This window comes from Ostrea edulis, chromosome 2 (genome assembly GCF_947568905.1).
Source record: "Ostrea edulis chromosome 2, xbOstEdul1.1, whole genome shotgun sequence".
Classification (NCBI taxonomy): domain Eukaryota; kingdom Metazoa; phylum Mollusca; class Bivalvia; order Ostreida; family Ostreidae; genus Ostrea; species Ostrea edulis.
The window spans coordinates 41,958,500-41,984,777 of record NC_079165.1 but is presented as its reverse complement, the minus strand read 5'-3'; the positions used below and the strand labels follow the sequence as shown (position 1 = coordinate 41,984,777).

Sequence of the window (26,278 nt, the reverse complement as noted above, 5' to 3'; positions counted from 1 at the left end):
TCTTCTCAAGAACCAATAAGCCAGAAAAACTGAGATTTAGATGAAAGCTTCCTGACATAATGCAGATTCAAGTTTGTTAAAATCATGGCCCCCGGGGGTCGGATGGGGCCACAATAGGGGATCAAAGTTTTACATACAAATAGATAGTGACAATCTTTAAAAATCTTCAGAGTGAGCGAGTTTGAAGAACCATTGCGCCAGAAAAGCTGATATTTACATGAAAGCTTCCTAACATAGTGCAGATTCAAGTTTGTTCAAGTCATGGCCCCCGGGGGTACGATGGGGCCACAATAGAGGATCAAAATTTTGCATACAAATATATAGGGAAAATCTTTAAAAATCTTCTTCGCAAGAACCACTGAGCCAGAAAAGCTGATATTTACACGAAAGCTTTCTGACATAGTGCAGATTCATGTTTGTTCAAATGATGGCCTCTGGGGGTATGATGGGGCCACAAGGGGGGGGGGGGTCAAAGTTTTACATACAAATATATAGGAAAAATCTTCTCAAGAACCATTGGGCCAAATAAGTTGACATTCACATGAAAGCTTTCTGATATAGTGTAGATTCAAGTTTGCAAAAATCATGGCCTCCATTGGGGCCATAATAGGGACTACGATTTTACATGCAAATATATATGGAAAGTCTTCTGATATGGGCCAAGGTGACTCAGGTGAGCGATGTGGCCCATGGGCCTCTTGTTCTATTAAGTCTCATAGTGATCTTGACCTTTGGATCCCATAACCAATCTCTTTCCACTTTCATAGAAAAAAAAAGTTTGTGATGCTCCCATATGGCAGCAAAGTTGATAATGGCAAAGGTTAAAGTTTTTCAAAGGGAGGTCAAACCCCAATACGCATGTTCAATATGAAAGCCCTGTCACCCTCAATTTAAAAGTTATGGCCAAGGTCAAAGTTTCTGTGGACAAACAGACAGAAATGTTATGCCCCCGAATCTTCAATATTGCTGGGACATAAAAATAAAAATCAAGCAAACTTATCAACAGCTTTTCTCTAAGAATGTAAAAACTAAATAAAACGTTTTCACAACAAAACCACTGTCAAGAAACAATACTTTATTACATCAACATTGTTTTTCAATACATGTATGTGTAAAATCCCGTTTGTCTATATGCAAACTGTTCCTTGTCACAAAAAGCCAACTAAATGACAAACAAACTAGGTTTATGTGGGGTTCTCATGAGATTCTGTGAAAAAAAGACACAAACTGTCAACTTAAATGTACTGTTTACAAACGTGTGGAATGGTTTTTTACAAAGATGAAAGCAAGTAAAGGATTTTATAATAAATCTATTCACTTTTCATTGACTTCACAGCTGCATAGCTATCAACATTTTACTATCTGAAGGTATGAAAAATGATATTAGGAAATCCCAATTTTTGTGGAAATTAACCAGGAATTGACAAAAATTTAGGGAATGAGTCGATAACTATGCACCTGCACCACGACCATTTTTTTCATTAGTAATTTTCTCTATAAACAGTAAAACTAAGTTTGTATAAAAAGCTGTAAAGTAATGTATGACTAGACATGCTGATTTCACAAGCCCTGCTACATTATCGCATTCTACACAAGGAAATTCCAAACTAAAGTATGTCCTAAATAATTTTCTGAAAGTTACCACATTAAAAGTGAAAATGTTTGACATTTATACACAAAATTCAACTTTCACTACAGGCAATACAATAACAAGCATTAAAACACACTTTTCTTAGCAATCAAAACTGCACTGGTGCAACCACATAACTTGCAGTCATGTTCACTTACAAAAAAAAAAAATCAATACAATTCAAAAAAAAAAATACTATGAGCTAAATAACTAAGCCCTTCACAAGCACATATCAAAACTTGTTTTTTATATATCACAAAAATGAGATAACAACTACAGAAAGCTGAAGCCACAAAATCCAAATACAGTCTACTCCATGTACACTGAAGTCATTTATATCGAACTATCAATTATACTGAAGTAAAACATTATATAGTTCATCATCTGTTATATTGAACTTGAGATATAATGAACAATTCAGGTCGGTCCCCTGAATTTCAATAATTCCAGAGTAGACTGTATTTGTAGAAAAAAAATATAAAAATAATAATACTAAAACAAATTTTTCTATATTCTTAATACACAGCAGCTGTGTACTAAAAATTAAATCTAAATTAGTAAAATTCCAACTGTTTGATTTGGTCCCAGATCTTCCAATAAAAATTCATTGAGACATTTTAAAAACATTCTTTGAATATTAAAGTTTTGTACAAGTGTGACATTCAGTTTCTTGTTGGTGTAGTGAGCACAATTTTATCTAGGTATAGTTATAATTGTCTTGAAATATTGACTAGACTGGATTTGTTACAATGCCATTAATACTAATAATAATTATTTATCTCCCTTTGAGCATCTCTAATTGCTACTTCATGTAACATACATTGTAAGAGAGACATGCCATACAAGATACAAAGAACTGTGTAAAGCCCCACACAACTCCTAAATAAAGCCAAACTTCCAAATCTTATTTAGTTCTATACCATTCTGTTATCTTCATTCCCTGGACTAAGAATTTTTTTTACTCTTTTTAAAAAAAATTAAAATGCAATAAAAACTGGTGCTGCTTCTAGTTACATAACAGCACTAGTGATTCATTTGAATGGTTTTCTATTGGAAAACATTTTGTGCTGCTGCTGAAATAAACATTTACCTTCTGCTGCTGATGTGACCTTCAAGGATACACCACAATAAAGAATGCAATGTTTTAACATTTTCTAGTATCTAAAGAATTCCAAGTCCAACTCTTCCAAAGTCATAGTTTATATCGGCCATCTATCTGTCTGTTATAGTTTATACAATGTATCTAACAATTCTTGAATTGCTCCCCACACTTGGACTTCAACCAATCAAAAGTCATGTAGGCCATATTAGAATTTTGATCACTCCAAAAAGTTAAAAGACTTGAAAGAACATTTGTACAAATATGGTGACTGGCAATGCAGCTGTTCTGGAGAAGATGTTGATTTTGTCTCAGTTGACTTAAAGCTATGGCAGTCACAGTGAAATTTGGATCACTTCAAAACGTAAAGAAAAAAAAAACCTGTGGAGGACAAATAGGGGAAAATTTGTACCAAGTATGATGACCGAGTCTGCAGGAAGATAAAAATGTAATTGTTTACAGACACTGACGATGCTGACACAGACTTAATAATTTGTGAACAAGAGGTTTTCTGGGGACTGAATCGCTTACCTGGATGAGAATCAATTTCAGCCAATTATAGCTATGGTGGCCATATTGAAATTCAGACCACTACATCAAGGAACAATGCTTAGAGGGACATTTCATTTGTTACAAATATGGTTACCATGGTAAACAAGTTGATCTTATCTCAGTCAACCAGTCAAAGGAGCTCAAAATAAGAAATCTTTTCTGTGAGGATATAAGTACCTATTTATACCACACATGGCCCTTTCAGGATCCTGACATTGTTGTATTTATAAGTAACACTGCCTGCATCCAAATTTACATAAATTGGAAATAAATTACTGTGCTCATTTTGATCTATATTCTCTTCCTCAGTACATGTGTACTAAACTCTACACAGAACTACTGTGGAGCAGCTACTTTGTTAGCAAAATTAATACTTTTAGTAGACTAGAATATTGACATGCATTTTGACAAATCAAGTACAGTGCTGTGGATTCCTTTTATACGAAAGCAACTAATATTCTCGTTAATTCACAAGATGCCTCTCTCACAAACTTAAAACTCTCACTGTTATTCATTTACCATTAATTCAAAAAGATTAACATCCTTCGGAGTGTAGTATTCACACGAAGTGACACTGAATGTCAACTCCGTGAATTGTAAGCCCTGGTGTAACATCAGGAATCCACAGCACTCTACATAGATTAACAAATCACCAGCACAATAACTATCCATACACCGAAGGAGACAAGAAATCTCATACAGGAACTCTTATAACAAAATTACAAAATATAAAGCAGGGAACTATCCATACACAGGAGACAGAAATCTCATACAGGAATTCTTATAACAAAATTACAAAATATAAAGCAGGGTTTTTGACATGTCATATAAATAAGGCAAGACTACAATGGAGTCCTCTCATTCCACTGATTTACACATACCACTTTCAGATCTCTACAGGAGAAAGACATGGAGTCCATAAAAACAACCTGTGTTGTGATTTTGGCAATACATGAGGATGAATTCTAAATTGATCTTCACTACTGGTGTGTTGTCATGATTTATAGGATGAATCTGGATGAAAATGCTCTCAGATTGGTGAATTATAAGCTCTGTGGCAATGCTGTGGGCCTTTTTATAACAATCTAACTACGAAAAACTGTGTTGTTGAATTCTATGTAACTTTGCAGGAATACAAAAGTGAACTTGGGTGCAGAACTTGGATCAGCTCTGATGAATACGAAGTGGGAAGAAGAACTTGGCACTGAAAGAAAAACCCAGAAATTTATCAATACTTTATCATATATAAAATCTCTTGGTCTTATTTCTATTAGGAATGTTGCATGAAGACTACAAGGACTCGTATATTTAAGATAAAATAATTTGTTGTTGTTGAAAATACATGAGAGTATGAACTGTGTTGCTTCATGCTGGCACATTGGTGCTTGATGAAAAGTATGCTGGCGTTAAGTGTTGCAGTTCATACCTTTATGCATTTTGAAAACAAAAAATTATTTCTAATATTTACATTCTACTTTCATTTTTCTTGTCAGAATACTCAGTCGTTAAAATAGACATATCATATGTATCTGTATTCAAACGTGCATTGTTTACAAAGGGAACACATTCATGAGAAAATGGCTATGATTACAATTTGTAGAGATATCAAAAGACAAAAACATTGGAAATGTAAATATATAGTTATAGATATACACAATAAATTCTGACATAAAATTAATATTGCAAATTGTTAAAATGCAACTCCTTGCTCTCCCTAACAAAATAGAAAACTAAGAGTGCATTTCATAATTGCCCTCTAGCTAACAGACATAAAAATTCATATACCAATACTACTACAGCAATCTGCGGTCCAGGACTACACTTTTAGAGTCGTACGTATACGGGTCCGCTCCTGAGGTTTGGCAGGAGTCAGGGATTGGTTTAACAGTTCGTCCATTTCTGGTAACAACCTCAGGCCAGGAATGTTAAATATGGAGGCAGCTGTCAGAACAAAAAGTACAATAGATTAATGCATGTAACATACTTATTGGAATGTTTCATTGGATTACTTTTTTTTATTCATCTTACTTTTTTTTTTTTTTTTTTTACATTATCACTGAAATACGTTATTTGTTTCCCTTTGGTATTACAAAATATTGAAATAAATGAACAAGTATATGGATATCTCTCTTGAAAACAATAATTCACAGAATCAATATAAAATCCTGGGTTTTTGATAGTTAAAAGACTAATAAAAAAGACCATTAAGACAATGTATGTGGTTGAAACACTGAAAGTATATGTTTATTGTGTAATTAAACTGTGTTTTGTCTTTCTTAGGTTTACAATGAGTGGTTTTTAAAATGGCATAATGAATAATAACTTGCTTTCTCTAAATGCATGTCTTTTTCATAGAATCAAGAGAATTTGCTTAATTTCATAGGGGAAGATTATCAGAACCTGGACAATGCTTTTATTATCCCCTTGCATTCAATGCGAGAGGATTTAGTAATGGGACCATTCTTGTATGATGAGTTTGTGTGTGAGTGTGCATGTATGTGTGTGTGTGTGATGAGTATGTACCGTATATACTCGCCTATAAGTCGGTCCGCCTATAAGTCGGTTGTATTTTTTAGGGTTATTTTGTAGGAATTTGCCATTGACCCGCTTATAAGTCGGTACAATTTTTTGTCAGAATCGGTTGACAATTTCAAGTCAATGCTCTAGTGTTTTTACCTATGTTTCAACAAATATTTTGAGAAATTGATAATTATAGGGTGCTCAATATCCAAGCCATATGTGTTAGGGGTTTAAACACAACCCTTGATCTGTTATGGGCAATGATCCCTTGTTTATCTAAGCAATTATGGTCTCCTAATTACCAGTACCTGACACTGTGTTTACTTAGTGGCACAGGCCTCTGTTACTGTGGGATTCTGGTATAATTCATTGTAACAACAATAGAGTTTTTAAGAGTCAAGAATGATGATCTAAATTATCTGTTAACAATATTCATTTTTTTATGAAATATATTTCAGTCGGTATACATATGAATATTTCAATATTAAATTGGGTTCGTGATTCAATTCTTTATACATGATTTTAAAATACAAAAACAATACACTATGTCTAGATATTTGTGAACAATAATCATTTGTATGGTAGTCCATGATAATCGTCGTAGTTGTTTAAAAAAAACCCACTACATTACACCTCCCAGCAAAATACCAATCTTCTTAGGATGCGCCTATAAGTCGGACATAGAATTTTGGACCAAAAATTGACTCCCAAAAATCCGACTTACAGGCGAGTATATACGGTATGCGAGTGTGCATGTGCATGTGTGTGTGGTGAGTATGTATGTGAGTGTGAGTGTAAGTGTGTAACACTAAGCTTGTAGACACTCTGCAGACCACATTTTTTGCTTGATTGATGTGATACTTCATTTGTACCTATCAGGGTCAAAAGTCAAGGTCACAAGAACAAGAGGACCACAGGCCTTATCGGTCATCTGAATTAAAAGTATCACTAGCTGCAAGGTCCATGAAATCTATCATTAATTTTCCTGTTTTGCATATGTAGGTTAATTCTAATATTCAGTAGCTGTGTTTTTAACACACATATGCCCCCGAAGTACTCATACTGATGGAAGACTTTACATAATGATGATATATGTTATATTAATACTATATGACTGTTTTGGACCCAGCCAAAGTCAAAACCCTGATGTTGTAGAATTCCCAATTTTAGTACATCCCCTTTTGCTTCTCCTAAATATGCATTTAGTTTTTATACAGTATCCGCAAAATTAAAAAATAAGTGTTTCATAATCACTATGATAATTTTGGCCCCACCATGAAACCAAATCCCTACCCCTGGGATCATGAAATTTACAATTTTGGTAAAGAACTCTTTCTCATTACCTATTTAGTTTCCATTTAGTATCAATAGCTTTAAAGAGTATGTTCTTTAAATACTTTACATATAAACACTATATGCCAAGTTTGGCCCACCATGGAGTCAGAACATCTACTAAAGGGACCATGAAATTTACAATTTTGGTAGAGGACTCCCTGCTTTGCATGACTAAGCATTTAGTTTTTCTTACAAATGAGCAGTTGTAAAGGAGAAGATTTTGAAAATTGGTCAAGCTTTAACAGATTTTGTCCCACCCCTAAGGTCCAAGGTGTTCTGAAATTTAAACTTCCCTTATCCCTGGCCAAAGATGCTGCATACCAAATTTAAAAAAAGAATTAGAATGGTAGTTATCAATAAGAAGTTAAAAATGTTCAATCGTTAATGCAAGACGGTGGACACAGACCAATAGCAATAGGTCACCTGAGTGACTCTGGTGACCTAAAATGCTTGTAACTCTACTGGCAACATTTTTTGCTCAATTGATTTGATACTTCACATGTAGCTTTGTTATCAAGAGGGAAAGAACTCTGTTGATTTTAAGTCAAAGTCCAGGTCAATATGGAACTTCATGAAAAACTTACATTTACTGGCTGCCTACATTGTGAGAGGATGCCCAGCTTTGTGGAGCTCTATTTATGGTTGACTTTAAATATGGGATTCAAAGGGCATAAAGTTTTCATTAAATAAATTCCTTAATGAATGAAAGACTTGAAAATTTATATGCAAACATACCATCAGGAAGTTCAAACAATTTCGGAGGAAGATCTCCGAAGTACTCATGATGCAGGGCCTTGTGAGCGGAAATTCGCCTGGAAGGAATCATCTGAAGGAATTGCACTGCAATGCTTTCAGCATTGGGGATGAAGGCTATTTTTGGAATTGCTTCAGTTAATGAGGGTAACTTTGGGTACATAACAAATTTCTCTACAAGAAAAAAGACATCAATGGTAGCTGGTGATGAAATATAAGTATTTTCCAAAGCTTAACGTCTTACACTTGAAACATAGTTAAAGCACATTGTACATCTGACATGTATAAGACTTTTACACTCTTTCATTTCTCTCAACAAAATTTAAAACACAAAGTAATTGTTCCAGCCAATTCAGTATTAATTCTATTATATTCATCTCTTTGATTGAAACTTACTCAAGTCATATTGAGGGTATTTAGACACTCCCTCCCAAGTGTTTTCAGATGGGGTTCCCAGCACCTGCCAAATTAAAATTCAATATTTAGTCTACCAAACAGAAAGTAACTGCATATATCTTCAAGCTTCAGCTTAATATTAAAGACACAACCTTATTTATTTCAGGAATGAAAGTACAATGTAATTTCTACTTATTTTTATCATACAAAGTAAATTGGGTCAGTTATCTTAATGCAAAACAGTAGTGACATGGAAACAGAGGAGCTGAATGGTGTGACCAAATGCCAACCCAGTTCAAGTGATAAGTGTTGATAAAGTCAAATGTACTGATCAAATTGTGTTTTACAAGTGAAATTAAATCAATTTAATGTAATATATATGCTTATGCAAGTGACTCAATGCCACTTGTACACTCTGATGCAGTATGGTATTGATGAATTATTCAACATTAATGATGAAAATTACTTCAAATTACATTGTCCCTTTTGGAAAACATGCAGTTATAATGTGTAATTTGATTGATTGACTTTCATTCGTCAAAATAGTTTATATTCCTTTTCTATGAAGCTGCATCATATCGCATTAGCAGATGACATCAAAATATAGATTTTCAATGTGTTGCTATAACAATTTTTCTCTGCTTCAAATCATATTCAGATTTTTGTGTAAATATAAATCACATAAGAAATTTTTGAAAATTAGTTTATAAGAATAGGAGTTAATTCCTAAGATATAAATTGGTTTGGAACAGTTTATTCTTGGTATAAATTAGCCTAAATCAATGTACATCATTTAAATTGGTCAACATCTCCCTTCATTCCTTAATCATTATCATCATACAGGACAGCTATAAATAAACCTTAAGTAGTGCATATTGAATGGCAGCTCACCCTGAAAATTTTATCCAGTTGATCATAGGCATCTTTCATTCCTGGGAATGTTGCGCTGCCAGAGATCATTTCTGAGAATATACACCCAACACCCCTGGGGAATAAAATCAATAGAAACAGCATTAATTCCTAAATTTGCCTTTCTTGGTATCAAATTGATAAAATATATTGATTTTTGTGTGACAAGAACGAGAATACACCTGTCATTTATCTCCATCTTGTAATGTAGTAATTTAAGCTTGCACTTTTAAAATATTTCGAAACTGTCCATTTCTATAACAGAAACTATGTGTTTATGAAGGTGAATGATGAAAGTACAGGGACTAGATTTACCACATGTCTAGAGACGTGGAGTAGTTAGTGGAGCCCAGCAGGACGTCTGGCGGCCGGTACCACAGTGTCACCACTTCATGGGAATAGGTGTGACTGGGAATTGACTTTGCTCGAGCTAAACCTAATTTCACAAATGATACAAAGTTGATACATGACATTAGTTTTGTCTTTTATCCCACTTTTAAAATGAAATAAATGGGATACAAGATTTCTTCTAGAACAACTAAAGCAAGGTGTTGGACATTCAGTGGCAGATCCAGATATTTCTGAACGGGGTGCAGTAAAAGGCTGGGGGTCTGGAGGCTGTCTTAAAGCCCCCATTGGGTTCAGGGTGAAACCCCTTGAAGCTACTAACTTCTAACAAAACAAGAGGGCCATGGGCCACATCGCTCACTTGAGTCACCTTGGCCCATATCTGAAGACTTTCCGTATATATTTGCATGTAAAACCTTAATCCTATTATGGCCCCAACTACCCCTGGAGGCCACGATTTTTTTTGCAAACTTGAATCTACACTACGTCAGAAAGCTTTCATGTAAATGTCAACTTCTTTGGCCCAATGGTTCTTGAGAAGAAGATTTTTAAAGATTTTCCCTATATTTGTATGTAAAACTTTGACCCCCCCCCCCCCACTTGTGGCCCATCCTACCCCCGGGGGCCATGATTTGAACAAACTTGAATCTGTACTATGTCAGAAAGTTTTCATGCAAAAATCAACTTTTCTGGCTCAGTGGTTCTTGAGAAGAAGATTTTAAAGATTTTTCCTATACATTTGTATGTAAAACTTTGATCCGCTATTGTGGCCCCATCTGACCCCCGGGGCCCATGATTTCAACAAACTTGAATCTGCATTATGTCAGGAAGCTTTCATGTAAATCTCAGCTTTTCTGGCTTAGTGGTTCTTGAGAAGAAGATTTTTAAAGTTTTTCCCTATATATTTGTATGTAAAACTTTGATCCCCCCTTGTGGCCCCATCCTACCCCCGGGGGCCATGATTTGAACAAACTTGAATCTGCACTATGTCAGAAAGTTTTCAGGTAAATTTCATCTCTTCTGGCCCAGTGGTTCTTGAGAAGAAGATTTTTAATTCACCCCACCTTATTTTTGCATTTTTGTGATTATCTCCCATTTGAAAGGGACATGGCCCTTCATTTGAACAAACTTGAAAGCCAAGGATGCTTTTGGCCAAGTTTGGTTGAAATTGGTCCAGTGGTTCTGGAGAAGAAGATAAAATTGTGAAAAGTTTACTACAACAACGACAGACAACGGACAAATTTTGATCAGAAAAGCTCACTTGAACCTTCGGTTCAGGTGAGCTAATAATACATTATATTTGAGTGTTTTTGGACATATTTCTTCAAGAAATGGATCAATTTTGTGAGAGGTGGGGATGGGGGTATGCACCTAAACGGCCACAGACATTTACATACATGAAATAAACATACATAAAAATATGAAAACCACAATCACTATAAGTCAACTAGCTTGATTAAAATGATTTCCTTATATAAAGCGGCAGTGGATAAAGTAATTACTTGCCCATATAAAAGACTAGTTTCTGTCAGTGTGTGAGTGTATGGGTGAGAATTTGAACATGAGAAAGTGATGCAAAGGTCAAAAGGCCATAGTCCAAAGTCAAACTAATTATCTATTAAGGTTTGTATATGACTGTTTACTGAAATAGCCCACACATAGTGAGGCATAGCCTGGTCATCTACATGTATTTATGGGCCATATCAACTCAAAGAAGGTCAGTAATAAATCTAATACTATTCTAATTTGTCAAGGACCACCCTACCAGAGAAAAAAATTCCAATGTCAAGAAGTACTATAAAAAGATTCTGTCTGTACTGGAATATAATCTTCTGAACACGAGGAAAAGATTACAATTTCATCTCTCAGCCTTGTGATTGCCAGAGAAGATGCTTATTATTGATTTTTAGGTTTAATGTCAAGGTCACAGCAATCAAGTATAAGTTAAAATGTTTGAAAATGGTACTCATTGACTGAGGCCATGATCTGTGGGGATGCTTCGGTTCACGGTGCCCTTGTAATTAACCTACACTTACCAAAGTCTGCTAATTTCAGTTCGCCTACTTCACTAATTAGCAAATTCTGAGGTTTCAAATCTCTACAAAATAAACAAAAACCATAATAAAACATGATTAAATATTTACAATTTTACAATACTTAAAAAAGAATTCACTTCCAAAGCAATGGAAGGAAAATTAGGAGTGCTCTCCCTTTTAAAAAGTTCAAATTTTTAAAAAACAAGATAAAAACTCTACATATTACAGGGTCATCCAAGGACATTCTACCTATCCAAGGACATTCAAGGATGTTCTACCTATCCAAGGATGTTCTACCTATCCAAATCCAAGGACGTTCTACCTATCCAAGGACATTCTACCTATCCAAGGACGTTCTACCTATCCAAAGACATTCTACCTATCCAAATCCAAGGACATTCTACCTATCCAAGGACACTCTACTATCAATCCAAGGACATTCTACCTATCCAAGGATATTCTACCTATCCAAAGACGGTCTACCTATCCAAGGATATTCTACCTATTCAAGGACATTCTACCTGTCCAAGGACATTCTACCTATCCAAGGATATTCTAACTATCCAAAGATGGTCTATCTATCCAAGGATATTCTACCTATCCAAGGACATTCTACCTGTCCAAGGACATTCTACCTGTCAAAGGACATTCTCCCTATCTAAGGATATTCTACCTATCCAAAGACAGTCTAGCTATCCAAGGATATTCTACCTATCCAAGGACATTCTACCTATCCAAGGATGGTCTACCTATCCAAGGACGTTCTACCTATCCAAAGACATTCTACCTATCCAAATCCAAGGATATTCTACCTATCCAAGGACACTCTACTATCAATCCAAGGACATTCTACCTATCCAAGGATATTCTACCTATCCAAAGACGGTCTACCTATCCAAGGACATTCTACCTGTCCAAGGACATTCTACCTGTCAAAGGACATTCTCCCTATCTTAGGACATTCTTCCTATCCAAGGATATTCTACCTATCCAAAGACGGTCTACCTATCCAAGGATATTCTACCTATCCAAGGATATTCTACCTATCCAAGGACAGCCTACCTATCCAGGGACATTCTACCTATTAAAGGAATAACTTTAAATGCAATTGCTTACCTATGTAAAATTCTCCGTTGATGACAATAGTTTAGCCCTCTGAGCAATTGGAATAAAAATAACTGAAGTAGAGAAAGCAGGCACTTGTTAAAAATCTATCAATAATGCATGTATGTGGCACATACTTCACAGAACATTTTACTTTCTACTCTGCTTTGATAATAATATCTATCATAAAAAATTTAAAGAAGTTTTTACAAATAATTTCTTTTTTAAAAATATCTACTTCTATATCATACATACACTGTGTACATTGTCTTCAGTATTTGAATAACTGGGTCACACAGTTTTATAAGAAAGCTTGTATTGATTAAACACACTAGCCATAGATAGAGAACTAAAGAATAAAATATACTTAAAAATACCTTAATATTAAATGCATTTAAACCACCAGGGTGCTTTTCTACATATTGACTAAGATCTGTATGCTGAAAGAGAAATAAATAAAGTTTGAGTACTTTTAAGAACAACAATTTACAATTTGAAAAGAAAACTTCATCAATTTTCATAACATTTAACACAAACTGATTTTCCTCATTGTAGCACTGAATGTTTACAGTAAACATCACATTACAGTATCAGAAACATGAGTGTATCAAGTGTCCCTAGAGGGTATCATCAATGCAAGTCTGGCCCATATAGGGCGGATACAATAACGATTTAGGGGTGGGTCTGTTCCAAAAAACATTAATTGGAACATTGCATGCAGCACACAAAGCATCTATCATCCCTAGTTACATCAAATCAGACATCAGAGATACTAGAGTGTATCAACCTAGTTAGCTTGGGAGACTTCAAAGCAGGTGATAAAAGCTTGGTTATGGAATCCGACCACCAACTTTGTACCGAAGAGGATTCTGTCCGTTAAGTCAATGAATTTTGACACTGTAAAGTATATACTTACTACATATTCAAAAACAAAGGTCAAAGTTTCCTTGGTATGAATGATATCATGTAAGGTCACTATGTTGGCGTGCTTCAATCCTCTCAGGAGGGAAGCTAAAACAGGCAAAAATCAGAAAATCAATGGAAAAGTAATATATAGGCAAATCATTTACTGAGGCCTCTTTCTCTCAGCTTGACCAAAATAACACAATGTCAATTAATTAAAGTACCGGTAACGAAGTTATACAAATTTTTTACTAACTGTAATCACATGAAGCTATTGATTAATTTGATATACTGACGGTTTGGAGAAAAAACAGCTATGTAATTGTTTTGGAAAATTAATCAATAATGTTTGGTTTATGGTCTCTTTACGTAGGTGTATTTAGTCGTAAAGTGAAAAGTAAACTGAATGTTGGTTATGTGTTACTTTGACAACCCATACGTAATGCTTCTCATTCAACCTCATTCATTTTCACTGAAATTCAGATCATATACCCGGTAATACGGTACAAAATACTTCTTCATAAGTGTTTGTTGCCAGTTTATACAGGCAATCATATCTACGATAAAAATCTGTTTTGAATATTGACAAGTGCTGTTTACAAATTTTAATAATTGCACTGCCATGCACTATCTTTGCAATCTTACACAAGTACACTTCTAAGACCTGATAAAGCTATTATAAGTTGCATCATATGCCCAATCAAGTTTTTTTAAGCATACAGCCTTTACACTCTAAATGATTTCATTGTCACCACTCTATTCTAAATCTCCAGCATGTATACTTTGTACAGTTGCTGTGGTGTTTAGAACAATTAAAATAAACAACAAATCTTCTTTGCCAACAACAAATATTATTTCATGGTAGAAAAGGGTTTCAAATAAAAAAAAAGAGAAAAGAACAACTTCCTTTTTTGCTATATCATATCAATGATTTCATTATAGAACAGATACACATATATATCTATATACATCTAATCCAGGGGGCCCATGGCAATCCTAGGTGGGGATTATAAGGGGGTCTCTATGGAGATTTTACCCCAAAATATAATCGTCATGTATTTTAGAAAATAAAGACTGATTTGAGGTAAAAAAAAAAAACAACATTCAAATTCAAATTTTCTGAATTTGAAAATGTCATTCTGCTTCTTGCGATATGTCATAACATTGATATACATGTATAATAGACGCAATGTTATTTTGTTCATTACTCTGCAATAATATACAAGTGTGTCTTTATTTAAATAATGTCATTCTGCAAGCTGTCCTGTCATCATGGTCCAGTATATATACAATCCATTTAATGCCCCCTATATCACAGTATTGGAATAGGATAGACATAATGTAGTTCTGCTTACTACCCTACAGTGTATATCATACTATAAGGTGTGTAATCAATAAAATGTCATCATGCATACTGTCCTATATCATAGTATAGAAATAATACTGCTCTATATCATGATACACAGTGTGTATAAGGTTGATACAATGTCCTTCCACTAATACTGCTCTATATCATGATACACAGTGTGTATAAGGTTGATACAATGTCCTTCCACTAATACTGCTCTATATCATGATACACAGTGTGTATAAGGTTGATACAATGTCCTTCCACTAATACTGTTCTATATCATGATACACAGTGTGTATAAGGTTGATACAATGTCCTTCCACTAATACTGCTCTATATCATGATACAGTATGTATAAGATTGATACAATGTCATAGCATGCTTCTGCCCTGTTCTCAATACTTAGTATGGATTTAAATAATTTCCATTACACTTCAAGTCCAGTCTTTTCTAACAATAGTATGATCTGAGATGTTAGTGGGATATGGCATCTGGTGTGTAGACAACTCAGAAAGGTCTCTTCCACAATAGAACACTAGTAGATGGCAACACAACATACCTTCTCTTATAGCAGTGAAGGGGGCACCCTCCTCCTGTTGTAGGCGGATTTCTTTCAAAGCTATCACTTGATTGGTTAATCTGAAAATAAAGAGAAGTCCCCACAATAATATATCACACAACACTAAAACTCAATTTACAAACATGGAAATCATGTAACAACATATTGCTGTTTATACATCTGCATCGCGAACAAGAGAACCATGGGGCCACCATGCTCACCTGAGTCATCTCACTCATTCGGTGTTAAAGATTCGATTAAACCCTTACTGAGGGTGTGGGTCATAGGATGAAGAAAATTAAGACTACTCTACATCATCACACTTCTCTTAATTAAATCAAATTTAAATTTAGATATACTAAACCGCCTTCAGCGGCACTTATTTAAGCGCCATTTTTTGGGGGGACCGGTATACTAGTAGTATTCCTTGCAGTTTTTGAAAGGAACAGCTTTTAAGATATACCCTTTTTTAGTGTATATTTCAATGTTTTATATCATATATACCTTATGTGAACCTGCCAAGCTAGGACCCTGGGACACTTCATTAACAAATTTGAATCGACATTAAAGGAAAATGCTTGAATATAAGAATGTGTCCCTTGTTTCTGGGTGAGCTTAAAAAACACTCATACAAACGTGCTCAACGCATTTGCAAATTATGTGATCTAAACAAAATTGAAGATGAATATCACTTTATTTTGGAATGTCCACAGTATAGTCATTGGAGTAGTACATGTATATACATTAAAAAATATTTATTGGATAAGGTCATCTACCTTGAAGTTTGTTCAATTACTTAGCCTTAGAAACAGAAAACAACTTCACAATCTTAATTTGTATCTTTCTTAAAAAAGCTAATGCCCAAAGAAATAATGTATGCTTATAGTGCATATAATCAATTGCATATCACGATATAATGTACGTTTAATATATATGTACATACACTTATGTTAGTAATACATATGGTATAATGTGTGTTGTGTACACCACTGTTCTCGTCGTACTATTGTAATGTGTATAATGATGTGAATGTCTATGTAATAGATAAATGTTCTTACTCTTTCTACATGTATGTGGTGTATTTAATACATGAACATGCCTGTAAACAGTATGGTTTTGTGCTAATAAACTGAGCTGACAATTGATCTCAATATATACACATGAGTACTATGAACATCTCATTTCTTTTTGTTAAGCACCTTTATGATTCACACAGAATCATGGCATGTTGAAACATAGCCAACGGTGTGTCACTTTCAATGCTTTATTTGCAATCAAAGAGATATTTGCCAATATTCCCAGTCTTATAAATACATAAACTGAAAACTTATCATATGTGTACTAATTCTACTTATCAAATGTGTACTAATTCTACTTATCATGTGTGTACTAATTCTACTTATCATGTGTGTACTAATTCTACTTATCACATGTGTACTAATTCTACTTATCACATGTGTACTAATTCTACTTATCATGTGTACTAATTCTACTTATCACATGTGTACTAATTCTACTTATCATAATTATGTGTACTAATTCTACTTATCACATGTGTACTAATTCTACTTATCATGTGTACTAATTCTACTTATCATAATTATGTGTACTAATTCTACTTATCACATGTGTACTAATTCTACTTATCACGTGTGTACTAATTCTACTTATCACGTGTGTACTAATTCTACTTATCACATGTGTACTAATTCTACTTATCACGTGTGTACTAATTCTACTTATCACGTGTGTACTAATTCTACTTATCACGTATGTACTAATTCTACTTATCACATGTGTACTAATTCTACTTATCATGTGTACTAATTCTACTTATCACATGTGTACTAATTCTACTTATCATAATTATGTGTACTAATTCTACTTATCACATGTGTACTAATTCTACTTATCATATGTGTACTAATTCTAGATGGAAACATGGTTGCTGCACTGCAATATAAATTTCTCCATTCATTAATCATCTTAGTTATCATAAAACACATTAAAACCAAATCATGCATAGAATCCAATTGCACTTAATTCTAAATATATGCTAAATCAAGTACATACATGTATATATATTTAATTCTTGAAATATCGACACTCAATTCATTGACATTTTCACAATACTACCACATTTTGTCAAGAACATTTTTCTTGCAATATGAATCCCCTGTAAGCCGTTATAACACCATATTCACACAACACCTTCTGTTTTGTCAGAAACGTTTTCATGCAAATTCCCTGCTATAACGCCATATTTACACAAAACACTCTACCACCATGTCTTCAAAACCCATATCAGGGTGTCAAATGTCTCCATATACCGCAAAAGGCATGGCAATCACATGTGAATTGCCATAGGTAGGCCTAATAGTCCCGGTAATTTTAAAAACTTTAACAAACAGGGAATACTGTTGTTTTCTGTTTGTAATATATTATGCATCATCACAAAAGCAGGTGCTTTGAATTTCTGACGAAATAAATGAATGTGTGCATATCATGTCCAATCATGCAAAATATGCTTGGAAGCTGGACTGACCTCTGTGAAGGTCAGAATGATGAAACTGGACTGACCTCTATGAAGGTCAGAATGATGAAATTGAACTGACCTCTGTGAAGGTCAGAATGATGAAACTGGACTGAAATCTGTGAAGGTCAGAATAATGAAACTGGACAGACCTTTAAGAAGGTCAGAATGATGAAACTGGACTGAAATCTGAGAAGGTCAGAATGATGAAATTGGACAGACCTCTGAGAAAGTCAGAATAATGAAACTGGACTGAAATTTGAGAAGGTCAGAATGATGAAACTGGACAGAGCTCTGTGAAGGTAAGAATGATGAGGGGCTGAAGAAGTAACTATCCTTTGTTCACAAGACTTTATCATTGTAATATCATTGTGTGAAAAAATGAAATTGTCAATAGAAGTGTCTATATGAATTGTAAAGGTGATAATCTTTATCCAACTGCAGATTGATTTTATTGTAGAACAAAATATTTTACCTACATATACCATAGTAAATACGCATATCATAAATGTATTTTAAGATGCTAAATAAATGAACGCCGAATGTGTACGATCAAACTATTCATTAATATACTCTACATTTAAGTTATCACCAAATTCGTTACATGTATTATTAACTGTCACATTTTCCAAGTTACAGAAGATGGCGATTTAATGAGAATTATCTGTACGTCGGTAATATGCTGAAGGATGATACCCCTACAAATAGTGTTTCCAAATATCTCAAATTAATGGAAAAGATGACTCACAGCTAAGATAAAGTCCGGAATAAAGCCAAACAGTAATCTGTGTGTGTGGGTTTTTTATGCAATGATTAACCGTTTGCTGGTTCTTACAGAAACTAATACTAAACGAACAAGAAACATGCTGAATCAATAGCAGCTCATTGCTTATTTCACCTAGGATCTTTCACTACTGGTAGTTTATAAATTTCTCCAGTTGGTTAGAAAATTAATCCAAAATACTTTCCTATTGGAGAAAGTCAATAATTACTGCATCTATAAACCATAGCCATATATAGAGAATTTTGCAATATACCGATATCTTTATAACATTTAAAAAAAAATTCTCCAAGTTCTTTCTCTTTTCATATGTTAAAAATCTAGGATATCTGCATTAATCCATGACATAAAATAATTTTGGAAAGACCAAAGAAGAAAAAACCTATGTAAATAACCAGTCTATAAACATTATGAACTTTTGTATTGATGAGAATGGCTGATCTTAGATTATACTCAATCTATGATTAATGTACATCTACTTACGAACTAAATCCTTTGAATACTGTTGCATAAGATCCTTCACCTAGTTGTTCAAGCTTTTGGTAAGAATCTGCCCGTCCAAATGGAGAGTTACCCTGATCAAACAAAATGTAGCCTGTTCATCAATTGATAAAGAGTGGTAAAAAAAAAAAAGAAGGATCCCAAAAATGAACACAGCATCATCCCCACCTCAGGATACAGGCCTACATCTTCCAAATAATGACCCACACATCAAATTTACCCCCAAAACTAAGTCTTAAAAAAAGAGTTCCAAACTGACACATTTAGCATACATTTTCTCCAACCCCTCATAGAAGTCTTAACTTACCCCATAACTAGAGGTCCTCTTGGGTGAGAACTGGTTCATGTATAGTCTTAACTTACCCTATAGCTAGAGGTCCTCTTGGGTGAGAACTGGTTCATGTACAGAAGCCCTAACTTACCCCATAACTAGTGGTCCTCTTGGGTGAGAACTGGTTCATGTACAGAAGCCCTAACTTACCCCATAACTAGAGGTCCTCTTGGGTGAGAACTGGTTCATGTATAGTCTTAACTTACCCTATAGCTAGAGGTCCTCTTGGGTGAGAACTGGTTCATGTACAGAAGCCCTAACTTACCCCATAACTAGAGGTCCTCTTGGGTGAGAACTGGTTCATGTATAGTCTTAACTTACCCTATAGCTAGAGGTCCTCTTGGGTGAGAACTGGTTCATGTACAGAAGCCCTAACTTACCCCATAACTAGTGGTCCTCTTGGGTGAGAACTGGTTCATGTACAGAAGCCCTAACTTACCCCATAACTAGAGGTCCTCTTGGGTGAGAACTGGTTCATGTACAGAAGCCCTAACTTACCCCATAACTAGAGGTCCTCTTGGGTGAGAACTGGTTCATGTACAGAAGCCCTAACTTACCCCATAACTAGAGGTCCTCTTGGGTGAGAACTGGTTCATGTACAAAAGCCCTAACTTACCCCATAACTAGAGGTCCTCTTGGGTGAGAACTGGTTCATGTACAGAAGCCCTAACTTACCCCATAACTAGAGGTCCTCTTGGGTGAGAACTGGTTCATGTATTTGTGGCCCTCTGATCTGGGCCTCTCGTGTTTATGTCCGTCTCCTCCAGAATCAATCTCTAATCCATCGAGCATGTCCCCTGCAGAATGATGTCGTTTTACTGGAGCATGTTTCTTGGCTACAAAAAAAATTGATTTGCCATCACAACATCAGTTGGTACAATCACTTGATTGAAGTCGGTATATATCTAATTACGGTCGAGTGTCTAATAGTTGGCTGAGATTGAATGGGCCAAGTCAGAGGTTTAACATCAAACCTCAAAGTAATATTGAGCAAGATGTCATTAAGTGGGCCTTCGGAAGTCTACATATAATTTCTTGAATTAATGAATTTGACTGTACTATTTGATAGTAAAATCCCAGTCCATCTTGAATGAGATGCCTTTGTATTGTTGACAAAAGGTTTCTTATGTACTGACAATTGAATTGAATAAATGTGAACTTTAAAAATCCTGGCATTTAAGAGTGCATGCTGAATAATTCTTAAAACAGCCTACGCACATAGAATTACACACCCTTAAATAGAGGAAGCGGGTCGCATACTGTATTTCTAACTGTATCATACAATGTATGTTTGTACGTATCGTGCAATGTAGTACTAAGATAAAAAATCTTTCAAAATAGGACTATTGTTAAAACACTTTACTGTCCTATAGTTATCTAGAACTCTTTAGCAACAGAAGTCTGAAATGTCAGTATCTAATATGAGTCAATTTTAACATAAAACTTATCACTGCTGTAATCATGCCCAATTTTCTTTGAAATAGGTCCTTAATTTACATGACATTTTGATGGTACGAATTTAAAAACAGCTAGATTTTATTTCTACATACTCAAATAGAGGAATTAAGTGTAGAACTCTTTTCTTTGTAAACCTGTTTTACTAGAACATACTAAAGCATGATTATCTATAATTCCCAAATCTTTCAGACCCTGAAACATTCACAATGGACAGACTGTATGTAAATTTCTGCTGTCTAAAATAGCCACAAAACAACTCCTGGTATTTTGGAATACAAATGACTTAAGCTTACAATTATCAAGAAGATGCTCTTTTTTTTTTGCCAGAGTGATAAATTAATGATGACTGTTAAGTGTGGAGAAACATGGCAAGACGGGCATGAGATCCCTCACTCTTTTTCACCCTCCCTAACATGAGCCATCAATTATTCAATCACTTTTTACTCTTCCTTGTGCCAAAAGAAAAAATACATTCTGCACCAATGCAGTCTACAGAATCAAAGAATGTTGTATGTATTAAAGAAACTGAATATGTCAAAATCTGATAGATACAGCTAGGCTATATTCTAAGATTAATAGATGGAAGATCTATATCTATATCTATATCTATATATATATATATATATATAGCTAATATATGAATTGTCTCCCAGGATTTGCCTCATTCTTTGGAATGAAACTAAATTGAACTTAACAGGTACCAGCATTCATTTTCAGAATCAATTTCCATTCATATGAAATCTCATGTTTAGACTTTCATATCTTCAAAAATCAGGCATTTTTCTACACTCCACATGCTTATCTAATAACTTTTATTATAATGAAAACCAGGTGATAGTTCCAGACAAATTATGTTTCCACATTTCCACAGATGCATAATATTCAACCTAGGAAATAATTCAAATGCAATGAATCACTAAATTTACCATGCAACATCTGGGACTGGGATGGGTTGAATCAAGTTACTTGTTTTTAGAATGGAACAAAGGATGCAGTGAACATTGCACACTTTGTCTGAGAGTAAATAGATTACCAAACACTTGTCTCTAATTGTAAATGTCAGCCTTTATACATGTAGTAGATGAGAGGAACTAGGAATCTATCAGAATTCAAAAATGACCAACTGGCCTTCTAACAAATATCCCAAAGTACAATCAGAGGAATATGCTTTGGACTGGCTAACTGTATAGAGATAAGAGTTTTACCAGAATTATATGCAAGTTTCTAAGAATTTCAAACTGTTGAGCTCCAAATGACCTTGACCTGACCAACACCCAATAACTAAAGTATTCATTTTTCATCCACTTGCTAAGGCTGTGATGGGTGAGGATGCATGTAACATTTTAGCAAATGCACTGAGATTGATCATGCTCTATACATGTTGGTTTTGGTGAAGATTCTATCATGTCCATTGCCACACTGTGAGAGATACACTGCAATTGGAGCCTGTGTTGAACAGTGCAACCAGTAATAATTGACTGTATAACAAACAGGAAAGTTTTTTGTTGTTGACATTTCTGAAAAGGCTTAGAGGTCTAAATTGTCTAGAATGATACCAAATAATCATTATGTTTAATATTTAAACTCCACAAAGATTACTGGTGCTTGCATAGAATGCAATAATCCACTAGTACTCACACTGTTGAACTCAGAAGCTTTCATCAATATACAGAAAGGGACTGGAGCTTTAATTATGTCGACTTAACCCCATCTGAACAGAATTATATGCTGGTATGATAATTATAATAAGGCAATAATGGCTATGCCATACAAAGGAAGATGAAAAATTCATGTGCTGGCTTTAACTGTCTATTACATAATGATCTCTGACTTTGTGGCAATGTCTCAGCTATCATTTAAATAATGTTACATAAACCATCTCCATTGTGTGGGATATCAGCTTCCTCTTATCAAAGGTTACCATATCAACTAAAGTCCATCAAAAATATTGTTTATATATGACAAAAGGCAATATTTGATCATAGGAGGGCAAGATTTGTGCAAGCTAGGACCGATTCTGTATAAATTCATAAGCCTAGGATAATTGATCAAAAACTGTGATACTGAAAATTCAAGCTTCCGTTAACTCCAGTTGAAGCTTTTTTTGCTCTGCTGTGTGGGCATTATAACCTTTCATGTGCTAGACCCTGGAGGGCTAGATAAATTAATATTTCAAATCAGCTGGGCAGCCGCACACTTATGGAATAGCCCTCCAGAGGAAATCAAGCTATCCTGATCCATGGACATCTTTAAAAGATTAGCTTTCCAGATTTTATTTTTATTTCTACTTTTGATTAAACCACATTTATATAAATTTCCATATTCTTATACACCATTAATCTATAGATACAATAAATAAATCATAACTATTATCATTATATCCATTTGAAAAGTCACCTAAGCATATATAATACATTAATTCTTGACAGACATGCAGGTGAATCATCTACTCCAATTAAAGTTTTTATCCACTACCTGATTCTGTGCCAGTAAGACTATAATGATTCAAAGAATGTGATGCACACATTCTTACATTTAACTACGGTAGCTGTTATTCAATATGGTAAGAGGATTTCATCCCCCCCCCCCACCACTTAACTAGCTGCTATTCAAAACGGTAAGAGGATTTGATCCCCTCGCCCATTTAACTAGCTGCAATTCAATAATGTAAGAGGATTTGACCCCCCTCCCCCATTTAACTAGCGGTAATTCAATAAGTCAAGAACCATCTTATAAATGAACTATCTTATATACATCCACACCCCGATCCCATCACATCACCAGTTTAACCTGTGTGCAGACTATTTGTGTATTGCAGGGACTGATTGATCATTTTACACTTCAACCACATATCCAAGAAACTGGGCCTAAGGTATAGGTCTTCCTAATAACATATTGATCAATATTTGAAATAATCATGCGCCCAACCGCCTGAGATGCATAAATTTTGCCAGGGGTAAACAAATATCTTTGTAAGACGCCTGACCGGACGTGTTAAAATTTCCACTAAATAAAATCTAGATGTATCAGATCTACTTATCATACCGGTAATGAAGTTGTAACAAGCCAAGGGGCTTTATGAATTATAAATGATTGGGATTGAAGTTATAAGAACTGAATCCGATAGTCACATAATTGCTCTCATTAGATAACAGTTATTAAAAATTATTTACTCAGAGCTAGTAGGTCCGTGGTAGGGCTTACTATCTATACAAGCAGTCAGCCCTGCATGTCTGGCTAATTTTATGTTGAGTTTCAAACACTGATACTGATAAATTATTAGTAGGTTGCACTACAACTTGGGCATTGTATGCAACCTTATTTCTGATGCAGTTTTACTGTTTGTGTGCTTATTCTAGTGTGTTTATGCAATCTGAGCTGTCAAAGTACTATTTGGCATAATCATAATTTAGTGCTTCTTCTGTGTATGATAATGGATAAATGTAAATTTCACATTTTAGTGCAACTATAGACCACGGTACTCTTGCATCACTGCCAAAACCACTAAAATTTGAATCCAGCCAAAATAAGTAAATGTACAGTAATCATACTGCAGTGAAAATAACACACCCCTTGTCTTTATGTAAAAGGGAAATAAAAGTAATTTCACACTGAGAGCAAGAAATTGGCCAGGAATCAGTTGCACAAAGATTAGTTAAATTTAACTGATAGTTAATGACTAATCAATGTTATATAAAGGTACATGTAAGAAAATGACAAGCTAACTGTCAGTTAAAGTTGACTAACCTTCGTGCAAACTGGGTCCTGGAGCAAAAATAAATGTTAAACTCTCTAAGCAACTACATGGTGAGACATATCTTCATTGAAAGGGCCAAGGACATGATATCAAATCTCAATATTGTAGCCTGCAGACCAAACTTATCAATGGCGACTTGCAATACATTTACTTAAAATACAGAAAAACCTGATAATGACCTACCTGTGCTTCGTGGAACAACCGCAGGCCTCCCTAGGGTGTGGTAACCGCCCGTGTGTCTGTTGGCAGGGTTGATGCCATTAGGTCCCACATAGTCGTCTCTGTAGCTACACCTCTGCAGAGCTAGGTTTGGTGGAGATGAAGAATTATCCAAGGCTGAATAACCATTAGTTCCTTGTAATCCTGGATCAGACTAATCAAGGCAAAAAAACAACAACAGAAAACAGTTATCAATTTCTAGTTAAGGGGCATTTTTCTTTCTTAAGTTGTGATTCAATTACATGTATTGCTGACAATAAACTGATAGACTGGGTTTCTGAACCAATGATCCATCATTAAAGAAGGGTATAGCTTAAAGTATCCAGCTAATTGAGATGAATGTATAGAAAATCTGAAGTGTTTTTGGTAGCCCGTGATTTCTGTGACAGATATTTCAATAGAAATTGATGAATGAAGCCAGTAAGTTTGTATAATTGGCAGTCATCATCAATCTTTGAGTTAAAGAAAATTGTCTGGATAAATGGCTCACTCCTCAGTGAAAAAACCCCAATGTGATGGCAGTTTGAATAAATGAATTATGGTAAAGTTTGCACCCAAGAAAAATTGGAAGCATCAATCTAGATTCTAAACTGATTGATGTTCAGTGGCTAGTGAATGGTAAAATATTGGTACAAATTCAAAAATATTGAAGGAAAAATCATAGAAAATGATTCAAAATCAAACTCCTGATAAAACTCTGAAGGTACATTGTCATACTCCTAGAGCCCACTGCAAATGACTATTCATACATCAAACTCTAACAATTAAACTAATGTACCTGTATGTGCTATTAGCTTTAATCATGATTAATTCATATAATTATGCATGGTTATTTATAAAATACATACAATAAACAAAGTCATTAGTGAACAGACAATTCTTTTTGAACTAAAATGATACATTAAAAAGGGGTTCTTAATGACATTCTAATAAACTGAAAGGCGAAGAATCGTGAAACTGAATATAAAGCCTACCTCTTGATCACTTTCTTGTATTGTGTCCTCTTTGGAAAGTGCTGAAAAAACAATGGAGAGGAAAAAATCTGTGAAATCAAGTGAACTTTTTTGAGAGTTGCTGTTATAGTTTCCAGATGAGGGGAAACATTAGTTCCAGCTATCTCCACATTGGGTCTGTAGAGCGATTCTGGCTCAGCCCTCTTGAGACTAGAAGCCATAGGAAATGTCAGATTTACCAGCTTTTAGA

The 26,278-nt window shown here is 34.7% G+C and overlaps 1 protein-coding gene across 4 annotated transcripts in view; it reads right to left on the bottom strand.

Annotated features, from left to right (window-relative positions):
• Window positions 1–1,058: 1,058 nt before the first annotated feature.
• Window positions 1,059–26,278, bottom strand: part of LOC125679531 (cyclin-dependent kinase 14-like) — a 39,076-nt gene continuing 13,856 nt past the window's right edge. For all 4 annotated transcript variants that reach the window (XM_048918806.2, XM_048918809.2, XM_048918807.2 and 1 more), the window contains 15 exons: window positions 26,050–26,090; window positions 25,040–25,229; window positions 20,317–20,477; window positions 19,293–19,384; window positions 15,496–15,575; window positions 13,599–13,693; window positions 13,060–13,122; window positions 12,695–12,756; window positions 11,579–11,640; window positions 9,510–9,630; window positions 9,177–9,270; window positions 8,286–8,349; window positions 7,872–8,063; window positions 5,067–5,222; window positions 1,059–4,485 (listed from right to left, as the gene is read on the bottom strand). In XM_048918806.2, coding sequence (XP_048774763.1) covers window positions 5,098–5,222; window positions 7,872–8,063; window positions 8,286–8,349; window positions 9,177–9,270; window positions 9,510–9,630; window positions 11,579–11,640; window positions 12,695–12,756; window positions 13,060–13,122; window positions 13,599–13,693; window positions 15,496–15,575; window positions 19,293–19,384; window positions 20,317–20,477; window positions 25,040–25,229; window positions 26,050–26,090 — 1,442 coding nt within the window. In that variant the 3' untranslated portion in view covers window positions 1,059–4,485; window positions 5,067–5,097. The remainder of the gene's footprint in view (window positions 4,486–5,066; window positions 5,223–7,871; window positions 8,064–8,285; window positions 8,350–9,176; window positions 9,271–9,509; window positions 9,631–11,578; window positions 11,641–12,694; window positions 12,757–13,059; window positions 13,123–13,598; window positions 13,694–15,495; window positions 15,576–19,292; window positions 19,385–20,316; window positions 20,478–25,039; window positions 25,230–26,049; window positions 26,091–26,278) is intronic.